Source organism: Cyclopterus lumpus, chromosome 20, assembly GCF_009769545.1.
Source record: "Cyclopterus lumpus isolate fCycLum1 chromosome 20, fCycLum1.pri, whole genome shotgun sequence".
Classification (NCBI taxonomy): domain Eukaryota; kingdom Metazoa; phylum Chordata; class Actinopteri; order Perciformes; family Cyclopteridae; genus Cyclopterus; species Cyclopterus lumpus.
The window spans coordinates 20,820,801-20,836,280 of NC_046985.1; the positions used below are offsets into that span (position 1 = coordinate 20,820,801).

General features: G+C 42.7%; 1 protein-coding gene across 1 annotated transcript in view; it reads right to left on the reverse strand.

The window, feature by feature from the left end:
• The window catches only part of cubn (cubilin (intrinsic factor-cobalamin receptor)), a 123,076-nt gene that overhangs the window by 57,141 nt on the left and 50,455 nt on the right, over positions 1 to 15,480 (reverse strand). The window contains exons 30-40 of the mRNA XM_034560764.1: positions 11,775 to 11,956; positions 11,525 to 11,681; positions 10,774 to 10,890; positions 10,563 to 10,676; positions 10,230 to 10,358; positions 9,957 to 10,089; positions 6,124 to 6,329; positions 5,037 to 5,218; positions 3,472 to 3,664; positions 1,628 to 1,825; positions 1,270 to 1,416 (exon numbers count right to left, since the gene is read on the reverse strand). Of these exons, the coding sequence (XP_034416655.1) occupies positions 1,270 to 1,416; positions 1,628 to 1,825; positions 3,472 to 3,664; positions 5,037 to 5,218; positions 6,124 to 6,329; positions 9,957 to 10,089; positions 10,230 to 10,358; positions 10,563 to 10,676; positions 10,774 to 10,890; positions 11,525 to 11,681; positions 11,775 to 11,956 (1,758 nt within the window). The remainder of the gene's footprint in view (positions 1 to 1,269; positions 1,417 to 1,627; positions 1,826 to 3,471; positions 3,665 to 5,036; positions 5,219 to 6,123; positions 6,330 to 9,956; positions 10,090 to 10,229; positions 10,359 to 10,562; positions 10,677 to 10,773; positions 10,891 to 11,524; positions 11,682 to 11,774; positions 11,957 to 15,480) is intronic.

Below are 15,480 nucleotides of genomic sequence, written 5' to 3' on the forward strand. Positions count from 1 at the left end.
TGAAAAGTCAATCAAGTGATGGTGAAATGTAGTTACTCCTAATTGGCAGGTGGCATCTTGCTTGGTAGCTCCTCCCATCAGTGTATAATGGCTGTGAATGGGTGAATTATGAGATTTAGTGTTAAAGAGAGTGGTCGGAAGACTAGCAAAGATATATACAAGTACAGTCCATTTACCATCATCCATTGCACCTGTCATTGACTGTGCAATTGAGAGACATTTGCTGCCCTGTATTTATATACACCTTCAATTGTTTTCTGATTGTTTAGCATGATTTCTTCAGCTATGTATTTATTCAATGTATAAAGATGCTAAATTAATTGATTGGCATGCCTTCCGGGTGAATACCAAATGTCTGTAGATTTAGAAATATTACGTTTTTGAAGAACAGCTGCAACCAGGCAAACGCCCCTTACACATACTAGATTCTAACATGCCAATCCCAACCTTGTATCTACATGCATAGAGAGGCACAGGGGTGCCACGTGGGGGTACCGCACTGTTATTGGTCAAAGTCTTGACAATGGAGGGAGCCAGCGATTCTGGAGGATTAAAATCTGCAACAGTCACATTCTGGAGCCGTTTACTGGCAGGATGAGAACGCCAAGATTATTTTTATTTTTACCTTTGAACAGCGGCAATAGTGAATGGTCCGTCTATGTGTGTCTGCTAGCAACAGTCCTGTGCATGCGTCTCTCTTACAACAGCATTTTTTCCATGGTTTCCACCAGTTTAGCATTGAAACCTCGGGGTTAACTAAATCTGCCCATGAAACATGAACCTATTTTTTAGTCCTCACCTTGAAAATTGCACACCCAAACTAAAAAGGGTGGATCTCTGCAACCTCAAGGGCTATTTGAATATTGTTGGTGTTATAATTACAATAATAATTGTGTGCTTTTGTTCAGATGTGTAAATATCAGCTGATGCTTTGGGGTAGAAATAGTTGTTTAGAGCATGTACACGTGGATGATACATTATTGAATCCCTAATTATTCTGTAATAAAATAAATAATTTTTAATTTCTCATTAATTGTACTATATAAATTAACATAAACCTGTCCCGTTATTGGGGACCCTCGGGCTCAAGTTAAAGCTCACTAATAAAAATATGTTGTACAAAATTCAGGCTTTCTTTTTTTTCCCTATGAATCCATCTCTTCTGGTGTGTTGAAGTGGTTAATTAACAATAGCATGAACTCAAAAGTCACTGCATATATGTCACTGCATATATAATGTTTATTATTTGCTTCTGGTATAGCCTAGGACCTCTAGAGTAGGAGGCATTAAAGCCTCGGCCACTGACGCTGCCGTCTGAGGAGAAGTGGATGAACATGGAGTCTCCTGTTGAGTGGAGAGAAGCTGGAAGATCCCGACCACACACAGTGGCCAGCACGGGGGACAGACTACTCGCACCTGAGAACACACACAAAAGGGAATCAATCACAACATGTCCAGAGGAGCAAACAGACCTAACTCAACAGTGCTGTCATTAAAAAAAAAAATAGCGATCCCTTCAGGTGTGGTTCGTGGTCTTTCATGGAAATGTGTTTTATCGTCAAAGACTTGAGGATTCTCTTTTGCTACCTACAGTGCAAAAGGTTGTATCCTGTCACTAATGGCTTACCATCTCTGATGTCAAGGCTGTCAAAATAGCAGACGGGGTAGTCCTCTATGTCCAATGATAAAAGGTTGAACTCTACAGTTGAGTCTGGAGAACGTATCAACCAGGTACACTCCTGGTACGGAGCGTAGTCTTCTGGCCAGCCAGGAGAAAAGAGGAAGCCAGGAGTCTCCCCAGTCATTAGCACTCCCCCACAAGCACCTGACATACACACAGACACAGAAAGAAATACACAGGTTAATTTAGTTGCTTCACATGCTAAACTGGGAAAGTATAAACATGCAATCAGAATTGTAGAAACATCCATCCAGATGATTAGACATAATAATTCATATGGACACAAGTGAGTAATCAACCTACTTAAATGTGCCTTTGGTTCACAATGAACTGGTTATGATGTCATTATGTTCAGTCCATTAATGTTTTTATTCAGTCAGAAAAGCAATGTATACATATAATACAATTATGTTAATAAATTAATTTGCATATATTGCAGTCCCACTCAAACATAACAAAGACCAGAAACAGAAACAAAGGGGGATTTGAAGATTTAAAAGTGTCCAACCTTTTAAATTATTGGTCTGTCATTCTCCCCCTTAAAACTTGGCTTAACACATTGTGAGGACCTATGTGGTGCCCAGCTGCTGAAATAATTATTCACCCTTATAGGTTGCAAGACGTCATCCTTGAAATTATCCAAAGTTAAAGGTCAAGTTCAGAGATTTGGAGCTTTTGTGTCTCAATGGCTCTCAACATGTTGAAAACAAGTCGGCAGCTCGTAGCTAGAGGGACGGCTTTAATGGTAACCGCCGTATGAGAGCAGTGCACAGCGGCAGATGTGAGCTAACCATCATTGGTTATCATTACGCATTAAGGAGATAATCTAATTACGCATGTTTCCATTTGTTTTACAATAGAAAACAATAGGAAAATACAAAAATGAGCATCCTATCTTACTTATTTTGTCCAGTGCAAATGCTTACTACTTGTATTGCCGTATAGTAATACAGATCACTACAGGATCCAATAAGCAGTTCTCGCTGGAAAACTAAGCAAGTAATAAAATTAATAACAAAAACTTAGATTTCCCATAAGAAAGGATACATTTGCTTTATTATCACTGGGTCTCACAGCTTGTCAAAACTGGGTTCAATATAGATAGACAGCCATAGATCAGCTATTGACTGGCAATGTTCATTCAAAATTAATTCATTTAAAAGTATCTTATAAACTGGCTTCTTGCAAAGCAATCCAATCATTTCTTAAGTCCGACTCAAGTCCTGCATCTGAAATTGCTAATCTGTCGTAAACAATGAGCAGCGCAAGCAAGAGGGAGCATTGGACAATATATCCACTGGCTGCACTGGAACCCCATAATTATAAACCATTACACCCACCAAAGAATGAAGAAGCTCTGACATTAGCACACACAGAGGGAGAGAGATTTAATTATCTGCTCAGGAAGACATTACTCCTCTATCTATATTTACATCGACAATAGTTGGCTGATGCTATTCAATTGAATTGAATTCAGTTTATTTTGTATAGCCCAAAATTAAAAATGTGCCTCAGAGGTCTTCACAATCTGTACACATACGACATCCCTGTACCAGGACCCATGTGTAAAGAATGAACAATTTATAAGGTGGTGCAAAGTATACATAAGTAACACCTGAGTCCTAGGTCCAAATTGCTAATGTAGAAGTTAAAACTAACCTACTCGTGCAAGTTTATCTCAGTCACAGAACATCTAACTTCTAATTGTCTGTTTTTTAATGTGCAGTTGCAAATAATTTGTGCGTCTTATATGTTTTGTGGTTTATGTAAAAGAGTTCAAACTGCCTGACCTGGTGTGATAGTGGGTGGTGGTCCAGAGTCCTGCACAGCCGTCCATTCAACAAGGAAACCTTGTCCTCCCACCACTGAATCTGTTGTAAACTGCAGGGTGACAGAGCTTGTAGAACTTCTTATGGAAGTGGGCAGGGCCAAACCACAGAATGTTCCAATGGGGTAGTAATGGACACTGGGGCCATCAAATATCTGGAGTGGAAAAAAGGATGAGGACAGAATAGATTTTGTTATATCATTTAAACAAGTACCTGGGGTGCCATTACCACCACCTGCACTAAAGTAATTTGTCACTTTTTTCCTCACACCCCTAATAGGATCCTAGTGCTGGTGAAACATATGCTCTCAGATTTTTGTGGAATAACCCTGTCAAAGTTCCCCAGAATTCCTTGCATCAATGTGGGTGCGTTTGCTTTACTGGAAGTTGCTCTTTACCTGGGTTCATCCACTTCCGGCCTCCAAGACTTTGTTATATCTTCTTCCCGTGCTTACTTTCCAACTTTTGGAAGTAAAGGACAATACATATACCATCATGCTGCCCCTACATTTTCTTTTACTATAAAACCTACAACAGCTTCCTGTCGGTGTGCTAGAAAGGAACTAACAGTGGTGCAAGTTAAGGTTACAGTTAATGGGACAGGTAGCTGTGAGAATTGGTATTATTATTTATTTATGTTCATAAAAGGACACAGAAAGAACATGAAAGTAATCGTGTATGTATCTTTCAGGACCGTCACCTCGCTCAGAGCCCACCCTGACCATAACAACACTACTTAAGGAGCCAAACTATTTAGACAGCCCTTACTTTTTCTCATGAATTTATGACTTTACAATCTTGCAAATTGACCACTTTAACCTCAGAGAATATCAGAATTTCTTCTCAATCTAAATGTATCAACCTAAATCTTGGACTATTGGGAAGGGGTAATACATCAAAGGACTTACGTAAGAGCCAAATGTGGTAAGGACAATATGTTACTATAAATGTGGCGTTGTTCCGCGGTCCTGTGCTTGCCTATATAGTCAATTAGATCATTATTGATGGCAGGTGTTAGACCCTTGAAATGGCAAACGGTTTTGACCGCTCTGAGGGTACGTGTGCTAGCTGTTTCCACCGCTATTGGCAATCAAGGGACTGGGTTATGTATACCTCGGTAAAAGAGAATGAACTCGATATTCATAAAACATTGAACGTGTCAATGGATCATGTCTGTGAGCGAAGTGAACGTGAAGGTGGAGGCTGAACAAGAGAGCGTGTCAGCCAGATCAATCCAAAAGTAAAACACCTCAGTAGCCCTAAGTATTAGACTGGGCTCCTTTAACACTGTGTCTACAATAACTGACTAAAAACATTTGTAGATCAATTAAGATGTTGTGAATTAGTACAAAATATAAACTCCTAAGTTTAAATGGTTGGAGTTGACTCCCGACCGATTTGTCATTATTTTTAATGTTGTGTACCTTATTTATTAAAAAAAACTTTAATTTGCACCTTGAAGTTTGAAATGTTGTAATTGGTTGATTCAAGGATATAAATGTGATTTCACAGCACACTCAATCTTACTTTGAGCTGGTCATAGTTGCAGTCTTGCAGGTCCTCTATATCCATGTCCAAAAAGCGAATCTGGATGTAGCTGTCTCCCTCCACAGTTATGGTCCAGCGGTAGTGGGCATTATTGGGGTAAGTTCTGGGATACAGCGGGGATGCTATCTGACCAAACTCCCCCACCACATCATTACCATACACTAATAAAGAACGAGGAAGTCAAAGTTAGATTTCTCATTCCTTCTTTTTCAGTTTTCTTTCTTTTCTTAATCCGTCAGACCTAACATAACTCAGCTAAGGAATGAACCTAGGCGTATACAACACAATTTACATACATTGAGACAATTACATCAGTATGATATTTCTAGGATTAAGGAAAATGAGAAGAGACTAGTGCACAAGTTAAGAAGATGCAATAGAGCATGTGTAAGTGGCATGGTATGGTGGTCCATACATTTCTTCACCACAGTCCCACCCCGAGTGGATCAAGGGTGTCCTCGAGTTACAAGATGTCTACAATACTAGTGTAAGAAGAAGTAACTGAGCATGTAGATGTACTGGTTTGGTACACAGTCTTAATTAGAAGGGGGAATCAGTTATATCCAGCTATGCTCATATATTTGGTAAGTTACAAGGTTTTTAACAATGCACAAGCATGGACAAGTTCCAATCCTCAGATACAATTGCAGTGAAAGAAATTCTACATGGGGAATCTTTGAGCATCTCAGTCAACCATGTCATATTCTTATGATCTGCTGTAGGAATTGTTGGATGGTACAGTGGTCAGGCTCTTTTTCTTTCACTTGTGTCAACCAGGTCTTAGGTGCACCTTTGTTAGAAAAAGGTATTGGTCGCTGATGGATATCACACACCATCTCTGGTGGTCATCCATAATTATTAGAACTGTAGTTGGATTCATAGCAGTCAACAGGCAATGATGGTATAAAACAGGAAATATTTTTTTTCCTGAATTATAATTCACAGCCATCATGACCTTAAGCATACCGTCATAAATGTGCACAAACCATATTAGGTTGGTGGGTCTAGTAGTATGCAAGGGTAGCCACACAGTCAGACAAACAGACAGAGAGGCAGATACACTCACAGTGTGAGAAGGTGGCTCTGAATCCTGCTCCACTATTTGATGCGTCTGAGACAAACTTAACCCACAGGATGTGACCAATCACAGATGTGTAGTTAGAGGGCAGCGAATTTCCACAGAAGTGACCAACCAGAGGCCCTGTGGAGGTGCCCTCTCTGATTTCCAAGTAGTCATTTTGACAGCCAGAGTCTCCCTGCAGGTGAAAGATACTGAAAAAAATACAAGAAGATTGGTATTTAGATTGAATAATGAAGTATTCTCTAAATGCCAAACATAGCCATAGGTGCAAAAAATTAAAAGTATGAAACAAATAGGGGATGTGCACCAGTCACAATTGTTTAGTTTTTACTGTCTTTCGGTTTAAAAATTTATATCATACCCTAAAATGTGCCAAAAAATTGTTTTACAAAATAGTTATCAGATAGAAAATGAGATGTTGTCTATTTTAATCAATAGCAGCCAATATGGAGGAAATAAGGTAACAATAACAATAATTCTAACATAAAATGTTGAATGTTGACCACACATATGCGAACAGGAACCTATCTATCTGTAATAAGCTAAAGGTTGTTAATATGGCTATCGCATCACTCCAACCCATTTTCACTCCCAACTCATTAAATACAGACGCTTTGGTCAGTGCCCCTCAGCGTCACATTGCTCTCCGTCTTTAAGATCCCCAAGATAATCAGGAATCTATGGCTTGTGAAAGGTAAAAAAACAAAAAGTAAAGCTGCAATGCGCAGTTGTTGACAATGTGGAAATACTAGAGATTTGTTGTCAACTTGGTTCAAACTAGTTCGGACAATAGAGCCTCTTATGTTTTCATTGTATGACCTGCATAAGTATAGGCACACCTCTTTTTGTGCGCAATCCACCTTGGTACATGACAGCGCTGCCGTCACAGCTTCGCAAGTAGGAGAACTCAGAAATGTATTGCTTCAATTGACTACAACTATTTAACACTGATTGGACATCCACCTGGTGTGGAATGTTCCCTTTAACTGATGCTACATACGTAAGATAAACATACTCATTTGAACCCGCACCACAATCTTTTCCTGAACCAAGTATACCTAAAAACTAAGTAAACCTACATTAAAAGTTTATTTGAAAAAGATTCTATATGCATGTAATGAGCAGAACCCGTAGTTTATTTTGAAAGAGACTATGCATATAGACCCATGGACAATTAACTACAACTATTTAACACTGATTGGACATCCACCTGGTGTGGAATGTTCCCTTTAACTGATGCTACATACGTAAGATAAACATACTCATTTGAACCCGCACCACAATCTTTTCCTAAACCAAGTATACCTAAAAACTAAGTAAACCTACATTAAAAGTTTATTTGAAAAAGATTCTATATGCATGTAATGAGCAGAACCCGTAGTTTATTTTGAAAGAGACTATACATATAGACCCATGGGCAGGGTACTCCAGAAATAAGTGGGTACCAAAGTTATTGCTACAAGCAATTAATGAGTACGTATACTCAGCATTAAATCAAACACGTTTTCAATGGATTTTCCGTTTCCACCAATCCTGTTTTTAATCCGATTATCATAAACAGGATTTCAAGGCACAGCTGAAAGGAGGTTTTCCATAATGGGGCAAGTGTGCGGACCTCCGGATGGGGAGTGAGTCACTGTCTGCGGGCATTGTTCCAGACCGTTCTGGTGAAGAGGGAGCTGAACCAGAAGGAGAAGCTCTCAATTTACCAGTCCATCTACGCTCCAACCCTCAGCTATGGTCATGAGAATGAGATTGCGCATACAAGAAGCTAAAACTAACGACTGCACCCATCTGTTAAACTTCTAAAGTTTGCAGAAGAAGTTCAGCGCCCTCAACATGATGAGTCTGTGTACAGATGGGAGGTTGAACAGCTGACCCGCTGGTGTGGTCAGAACAACCTGAAAATGGACCTGTAAATAGACCTGTACTTGTATAGCACATTTTCTAGTGTTCCGACCACTCAAGCACTTTAACACTACTTGTCATCATTCACCCATTCACACCCATTCATACACTGATGGCAGTGGCTAAGGTGACACCTGACCATCAGGAGTAACTAACATTCACACACACACACATTCATAGACAGTAAGCACAGCTACGGGAGCAATTTGGGGTTTAGTGTTTTGCCCAAGGACACATCGACAGAGGCTTGCGGAGCCAGGGATCGAACCGCCGATTGAAGGACGACCCTGCTCACCACTTAACCACAGTCGCCCATAGTAGACTTCAGGAAGAGCCTCCCTCCTCTGCCCCCCTCACCATAACCCTAACCCTCACTCAACAGCACTGTGTCTGCTATGGAGACCTTCTGGTTTCTGGAATACACAAAATCTCAGGATCTAAAGTGGGCCTCTAACATAGACACTATCAGAATAAAGGCCCAGCAGAGGATCCACTTCCTGCGCCAGGTCAGAAAGTACAACCTGCCTCAGGAGCTGCTGATTCTCTTCTACTCCGCTTTTATCCAGTGTGTTCACTGTCTGGTTTGGATCTGCCACCGAACAGGATAGGAACAGACTACAACGGACTACAACGGACTGTCAGGTCTGCAGAGAAGATCATTGGTGCCAGCCTGTACCTCTCCAGAGTCTGAAAACGGGGAGTAAAAATCACTGCAGACCCATCACACCCTTGACACAACCAAATCCAACAGCTTCTTTCCACTGGCCGTCACACTAATGAACAATTAGTTAATTTCATTTCATTGTCATATGTTCATATATATACTTTTGTATAAACATTTCAATTTGTACATAGTTCTACTTCGTTGTCCTTGTTTTTTTGTTTAGTTTATTTTGTCTATTTCGGTGGAAATACGTGGAGAGCATTAGGAAATCTGGAGTAAATTGCCATATATACGCATACATCGGCAATAAAACTGATTCTGAGTGTGAACTGATGTTCCTCTGTAGGGTGGCTAGGTTCAGCCTTAGGGTAAGAAGGGTAGACCCAGAAAACCCAGAAGACTCAGAAGAGCCCTTCTTTTAGTCGCCACCAAAATGAGAATGACATCACTGTTAGCCAATTAGTTCTCTGTCAAACGCTTGCTTCGATTCACTGATATAGAAGGTTCCCTTACGTGGAAAATGTGACAGAAAATGACCAAGGAATGCTTTTCTGTGCATTACAGGAAGTGCGTAAAAGTTTTGCAATGTGGGTATACCGAGATAAAAGTGGAGATCGGCTTTTATCATCAAGGTAAGACATATTCCTCTCCAATCGCTTGTAAAAAAAAGTATGCATTGCTGTGTTGGTTGAGATATCACCAATGCTTTGTTGGATAGGAAATTGATGGATATCTTGTGAGTGAGCAATAAAGTTGCCTTTTTCAAGTTTGGGTTCAGTAAGTTCCTGTGCTAACCAGCACAAGAGCCACGAAGGTGGCAAGTGGTCAATATTTTTGAGAGATATTAATATTGATATTTGGTAATTCATAAAGTTGGTGTTTAAGGTTGTGTTTGGAGCATGTACAAACGGCATACATATTCTTGTAGCCCATATTCTGCTGTTTAATTTAATGTGCAACATTCCTATATTCATTCGTGATTAGTGCATTTTTTATCATGCTCTATCCTAAGCTTTTTCCCAAGGTCCATATTTAGGGGGCTCTCGGGCTGAAAACAGTATTTCGCCTTACATTTAACTGCAAAATGATAGTGTTTTACCAACAATATGACCACAAACGGGCAACTGGCTAAAGATCAATGAAGTCTTTGTTTGACACCAAAGATCATCTTTGAGCATAGTCAGGGGTAGGGGATCACTTGTTATGACTGGGACTTCAGTCATGTCAAATGCTCAAATCGACTAACATAAAAGATAGCTGTAGACGGTTCCCTGGTGAGCTCCTGATTGTCCACACACACTCCACATTAGGCGGATAAGCATCTGGATAGTTAGGGCTGTTAAATGCACCACTCTCCATCACCAGATCTCCTCCACAACCTGAGCAGAAGAGGTGACAAAATAACTTTCAGTCAGTATCAATGTGTTTGCATGAAAACAGAATGATTTTGGATTTGCAGTGATCAGTTCTATTATAAGTGTATCTAACTTGAACTGTAAGCAGTACTGGTTTGTCTTACTGGAGGTGGATGCTGAGTAGGTGGCTCTGAACCCTTTACTGGAGATGGAGTTGTCAGAGATGAAGTTGACCACCATGGAGTTACTGAAGGATGTCACTGGGTGAGGTACTTCAAAGCCACATAAGCGCCCTGACAAAATTAGAAATGACATTCGAATTTGAATGTAGGCTACACACCGTTCTCTAATTGAACAACCAGTCCACTTGTTACATTCAACCAACTTTAGGTCAGTAGTGTCATCACATACTGTTAGCTTATAGTTTATCTCAATATTGTTAACGTAATGTGTCCTGGTGAAAATGAAACACACACAAACACACACAGTATAAATACCTATAGAAGGCGCTTGGTAGTTGTCTCCGTCCAGGATCTCCACAGCATCATGGGAGCAGTTGGAGTTAATCATCTCTAACTCAAAGTCAGTGAATGACAGAGTCACATGGTTGACTGGCCACATAATGACAAGTTAAAGGTTAAAATATCAAAAGATCTTGTATACAACAATACAGGTTTCTAGTCTGAGGGCTTGACTAAAGCAACTCACATGGTTCCTGTGCTTTGATGATCCAACTACAGTTCTGATTGGGTGGGTATGGTGCTGGGTACCGTGGCGACGCAATGGCTCCACCGTTATCATTAGTTAATATGGTTGCACCACATGCTGTTAAAAACAGATATAATTACACAGTCAGTGTCTTCTACCCCTCTGCCTGAATATGCAGGTTGAGCTGGTTGAACTCGGATGTCTTGGCTAGTGCAACAGACTTTCAGACACAGTCATATACAGAAGTTCAAAAACTAAACTCATGCACTTTAGGATGTTTGGAGAGCAATAACAATAGTTTTAAAACAATGTCAGTAAGCTGTAGCATACATTACCTGTCAGTTAAATGTTGCAATGAGTGAGTAACTCTACAATTCTTCTGAACAGACAGAAGATGCTTAAATGATCACAAAACAGCTGAAAGTTAAAGTCGACAGTGTTTATGTTGCTCTCTCTCACCCTTTGTATTCAGTGTCTGTCTCTTTCTTGGTGACTCCTCATTTCTCTCCTGTCAATCTTTTTAATTTCATCTTTACATTTGTATCAATTGGGATTTGAATAGAAATGTCTCTTGAACAGCATTTTATCATAAGCAAAATGTGTTTCCCAATAATATATTTATACAATACTATATTATTACCCTATAATTAAGTTGAATGAGATGTCTGAATTTTGTGAGAACTAAGATGGGATAACTTGATATTTCAGTCATGTTCTAGTGATAGAAACAGTGAGCATTATTGAGGCCCACCCTGAGAGAAGCGAGCACTGAAGCCATGGTGGTTGCGACTTGAGTTGGACCTAAAACGAACATAGATGGTGTTCTGGGTGGAGGTAATGGGAGGAGGAAAACTGCTGCCACACACTCGGACAAGCAGAGCAGAAGATATGGACGGACCATCATGGATCTACACAGGGAGAGACATGTGGTTTAAGTAAACATATTATAGGACTGGATATAGAAATCACTTTTTTACTGTCTACCTAAATCCGTCACTCACAGCCACATAGTCCCAGGAGCAATTGCTTTGATGTTCAATATCCAGGTCAGAGAAGTTGAAGAAGACACGATGGTTGGGATCCACACTGATGACCCAGGAACAGTCCACATTATTGGGATAGCTGCTGGGATACAAAGGAGAATGGATCTCCCCTGATGGAGCAGTGACTGGGCCTCCACAGCCTGCAGGAAGAAGGTCAGTTGAGTAAAGCTCACTAATGTAGCTGTTGCTCAAGGAAAACTGCACTTTGTCTGATGTACCAGGTTTTCTCAAATTAAGGTTTGGGCCAAATACAGATCGGCTTCCACAACACATTCAAGCAAATGTCTCACAATAAAAGGTAATGAAGGGATGCTGTCCACTGAAATGCTACAGTGTATATACAGGTATATACAAGTATTGAGTTTGCATTAGATTATAGAAGAAGGAGGCTTCAATCAAATATTTATCCGAATTTATTAGAGTTAATTAGAAATAGCCCTGTCTCTAATATAAGCCTGCTTCAAATAACGGCCTGGAACCCTCTGCAGTTGAGATTAATAAAGGAAGACACACTTAGTGAGTAAAGTTTAATAGATTTAGTAGAACCTTTTTCTTCCTCTTTGGAAGGGCATTCCACCTCATTGCAGCTATCCCAATTAGATGTGGATAGCCGGGTGTCAGCTTTCATTGGTAGTTTGTAGTTTGAAAGCTAGTAGCTCTAAATGACTGATTTAGTTTCAGTCCAACACATTTCACCCTAGGGATGAATAAAGTATCTATCTATCTATCTATCTACATTGTTTTGGTCTAAATATTTCCCAAAGCATTTTAGGATGTACCGTATCTCCAAAGTTTGATTTGGAAGAAGTCCAGAGGACTCGTGATTTACTGAGACATGATCACAGTCAGTAATGTGACCCATCAAGTCATTTTATTGTAAAGATATAACTGATTATGGCATTTAAACCCTATGTTGATGGTTACAATTTAATTAGGATTAAACACTCAAGTGTAAAATTCAGTTTGCAACACTGATGATCTCTGATTTAAATATTCATGTGGATGTTGATAATGATAGCCGTAGTGCTGCATTTATCTCATTGTTGTATTCGATTGGCTTCTGTCAGAGAGGACAGAAATCCACTCCCTGCTTTAATCACACCCTCGACCTTGTTCTTGCATATGTCATTAACATAGAACAAGTAATAGTCTTTCCAAAGAACCCTGTTTTGTGAGACCATTACCTCAAAACGTTTGAGTTTATACTACAGGAGTGTACACTGTTAATCAAAGGTTTCTACACCAGATGTCAGACTGACAGTGCTGTAGCTAAATTTAAAGAAGTGATTCCTTCTGCATTTAATTCAATACTACGACTCAATATGATGAATCGCCACCTTAACGTGGTGGAGGAGTTTGAGTGGCTCAGTGATCCTGGGAGCTATGTTGTCCGGGGCATCAGCCCCTGGTAGGGTCTCCCAAGGCAAACAGGTCTCGGGGGAGAGCCCAGACTAAGAGCGGTTTAATAAACCCTGATGATAAGCAGCCCACGGACTGAAGCTACCTTGCCCGGACAAGGGAAACCGGGGCACCCTCCCGGAGCCAGACCCAGGAGGGAAACTCGTCGGCGAGCGTCTGGTGGCCGGGCTTTCGCCCATGGGGCCCGGTCGGGCTCAGCCCGAAAAAAACATCATGGAGCAGCAGTCACCCTGTGGACCCACCACCTGCAGTGAGAATTATCGGGGTCGGGTGCTATGTAGACCGGGCGGCGGGCCAGGCGGAAGACCTGGGCGGGCCGATCGCTGGCGGCATAGACTAGCTCTAGGGACGTGGACCGTCACCTCACTAGCGGGGAAAGAGCCGGAGCTGGTGCAGGAGGTGGAGCGGTACCAGCTAGATATAGTTGGGCTCACCTCCACGCACAGCATGGGCTCTGGAACCAAGCTCCTGGAGAAGGGTTGGACTTTGTCCTTTTCTGGAGTTGCCCAGGGTGAGAGGCGCCGGGCGGGAGTGGGGATACTCACGAGCCCCTGGCTGATCGCCGCTGTGTTGGAGTTTTCCCCGGGGAACGAGAGGTTCGCCTCCCTGCGCCTACGGGTTGCGGGGAGTAAGGCTCTGACTGTTGTTTGTGCTTATGCACCGAACAGCATTTCGGAGTATCCGGCCTTCTTGGAGTCGGTGGGAGGGGTCCTGGAAAGGGCGCCGCCTGCCGACTCCATAGTTCTCCTGGGAGACTTCAACGCTCACGTGGGCAATGACAGAGAAACCTGGCGGGGCGTGATTGGGAGGAACGGCTTGCCCGATCTGAACCCGAATGGTGTTTTGTTGTTGGATTTCTGTGCTAGCCACAGTTTGTCCATAACAAACACCATGTTCGAACATAAGGTGGCTCATAAGTGTACCTGGTACCAGAACACCTTAGGCCGGAGATCAATGATCAACTTTGTAATCGTATCATCTGATCTGCGGCTATATGTCTTGGACACTCGGGTGAAGAGAGGAGCAGAGCTGTCAACTGATCACCACCTGGTGGTGAGTTGGATCAGATGGCGGGGGACTCGGCTAGAGAGACCTGGCAAGCCCAAACATGTAGTGAGGGTGAACTGGGAACGTCTGGCAGAGGATCCTGTCCGGGAGGTCTTCAACTCCCACCTCCGGAAGAACTTCTCACAAATCCAGAGGGAGGCTGGGGACATGGAATCCGAGTGGACCTTGTTCAAAGACTCTATTGTGGACGCGGCTGCTCGGGGCTGTGGCCGGAAGGTCATCGGTGCCTGTCGTGGCGGCAACACGAGAACCCGGTGGTGGACACCGGGGGTGAGAGAAGCCGTCAAACTGAAGAAGGAGGCCTTTCGGGCCTGGCTGGCCCAGGGGTCTCCTGAAGCAGCTGACGGGTACCGGCGGGCCAGAAGGGCTGCAGCGGCGATGGTCGCGGAGGCTAAAACTCGGGCATTGGAGGAGTTCGGGGAGGCCATGGAAAAGGACTTTCGGTTGGCCTCAAGGAAGTTCTGGCAAACCATCCGACGGCTCAGGAAGGGAAAGCAGGGTCTACCCCATGCTGTTCTCAGCAGGGGGGGGGGGGGAACTGCTGACCCGGACTGGGGACATCGTCGGGCGGTGGAAAGAGCACTTTGAGGAACTCCTAAACCCGGCCAACATGTCCCCCGGAGAGGGGGCAGCGCCGGAAGACTTTGGGGTGGTTTCACCCATATCCCTGGCAGAGGTCGCTAAGGTAGTCAAAAAGCTCCTTGGTGGCAAGGCGCCAGGGGTGGATGAGATCCGCCCTGAGATGCTGAAAGCGCTGGACATTGTTGGGCTGTCTTGATTGACACGCCTTTTTCAGTGTCGCATGGGAGTCGGGAACAGTGCCCATGGACTGGCAGACCGGGGTGGTGGTTCCCATCTTCAAGAAGGGGGACCGGAGAGTGTGCTCGAACTATCGTGGTATCACACTGCTCAGCCTCCCGGGAAAAGCTTATGCCAGGGTGCTGGAGAGGAGGCTCTGACCGCTTGTCGAACCTCAGATTCAAGACAAACAGTGCAGATTCCGTCCCGGTCGTGGAACAGTGGACCAGCTCTTTACCCTCGCAAGATTACTGGAGGGGTCCTGGGAGTTTGCCCAACCAGTTTACATGTACTTTGTAGACCTGGAGAAGGCTTTCGACCGGGTCCCTCTGTGTTTTTTGTGGGGGGTGTTGCGGGAGTATGAGGTGCCGGACCCGTT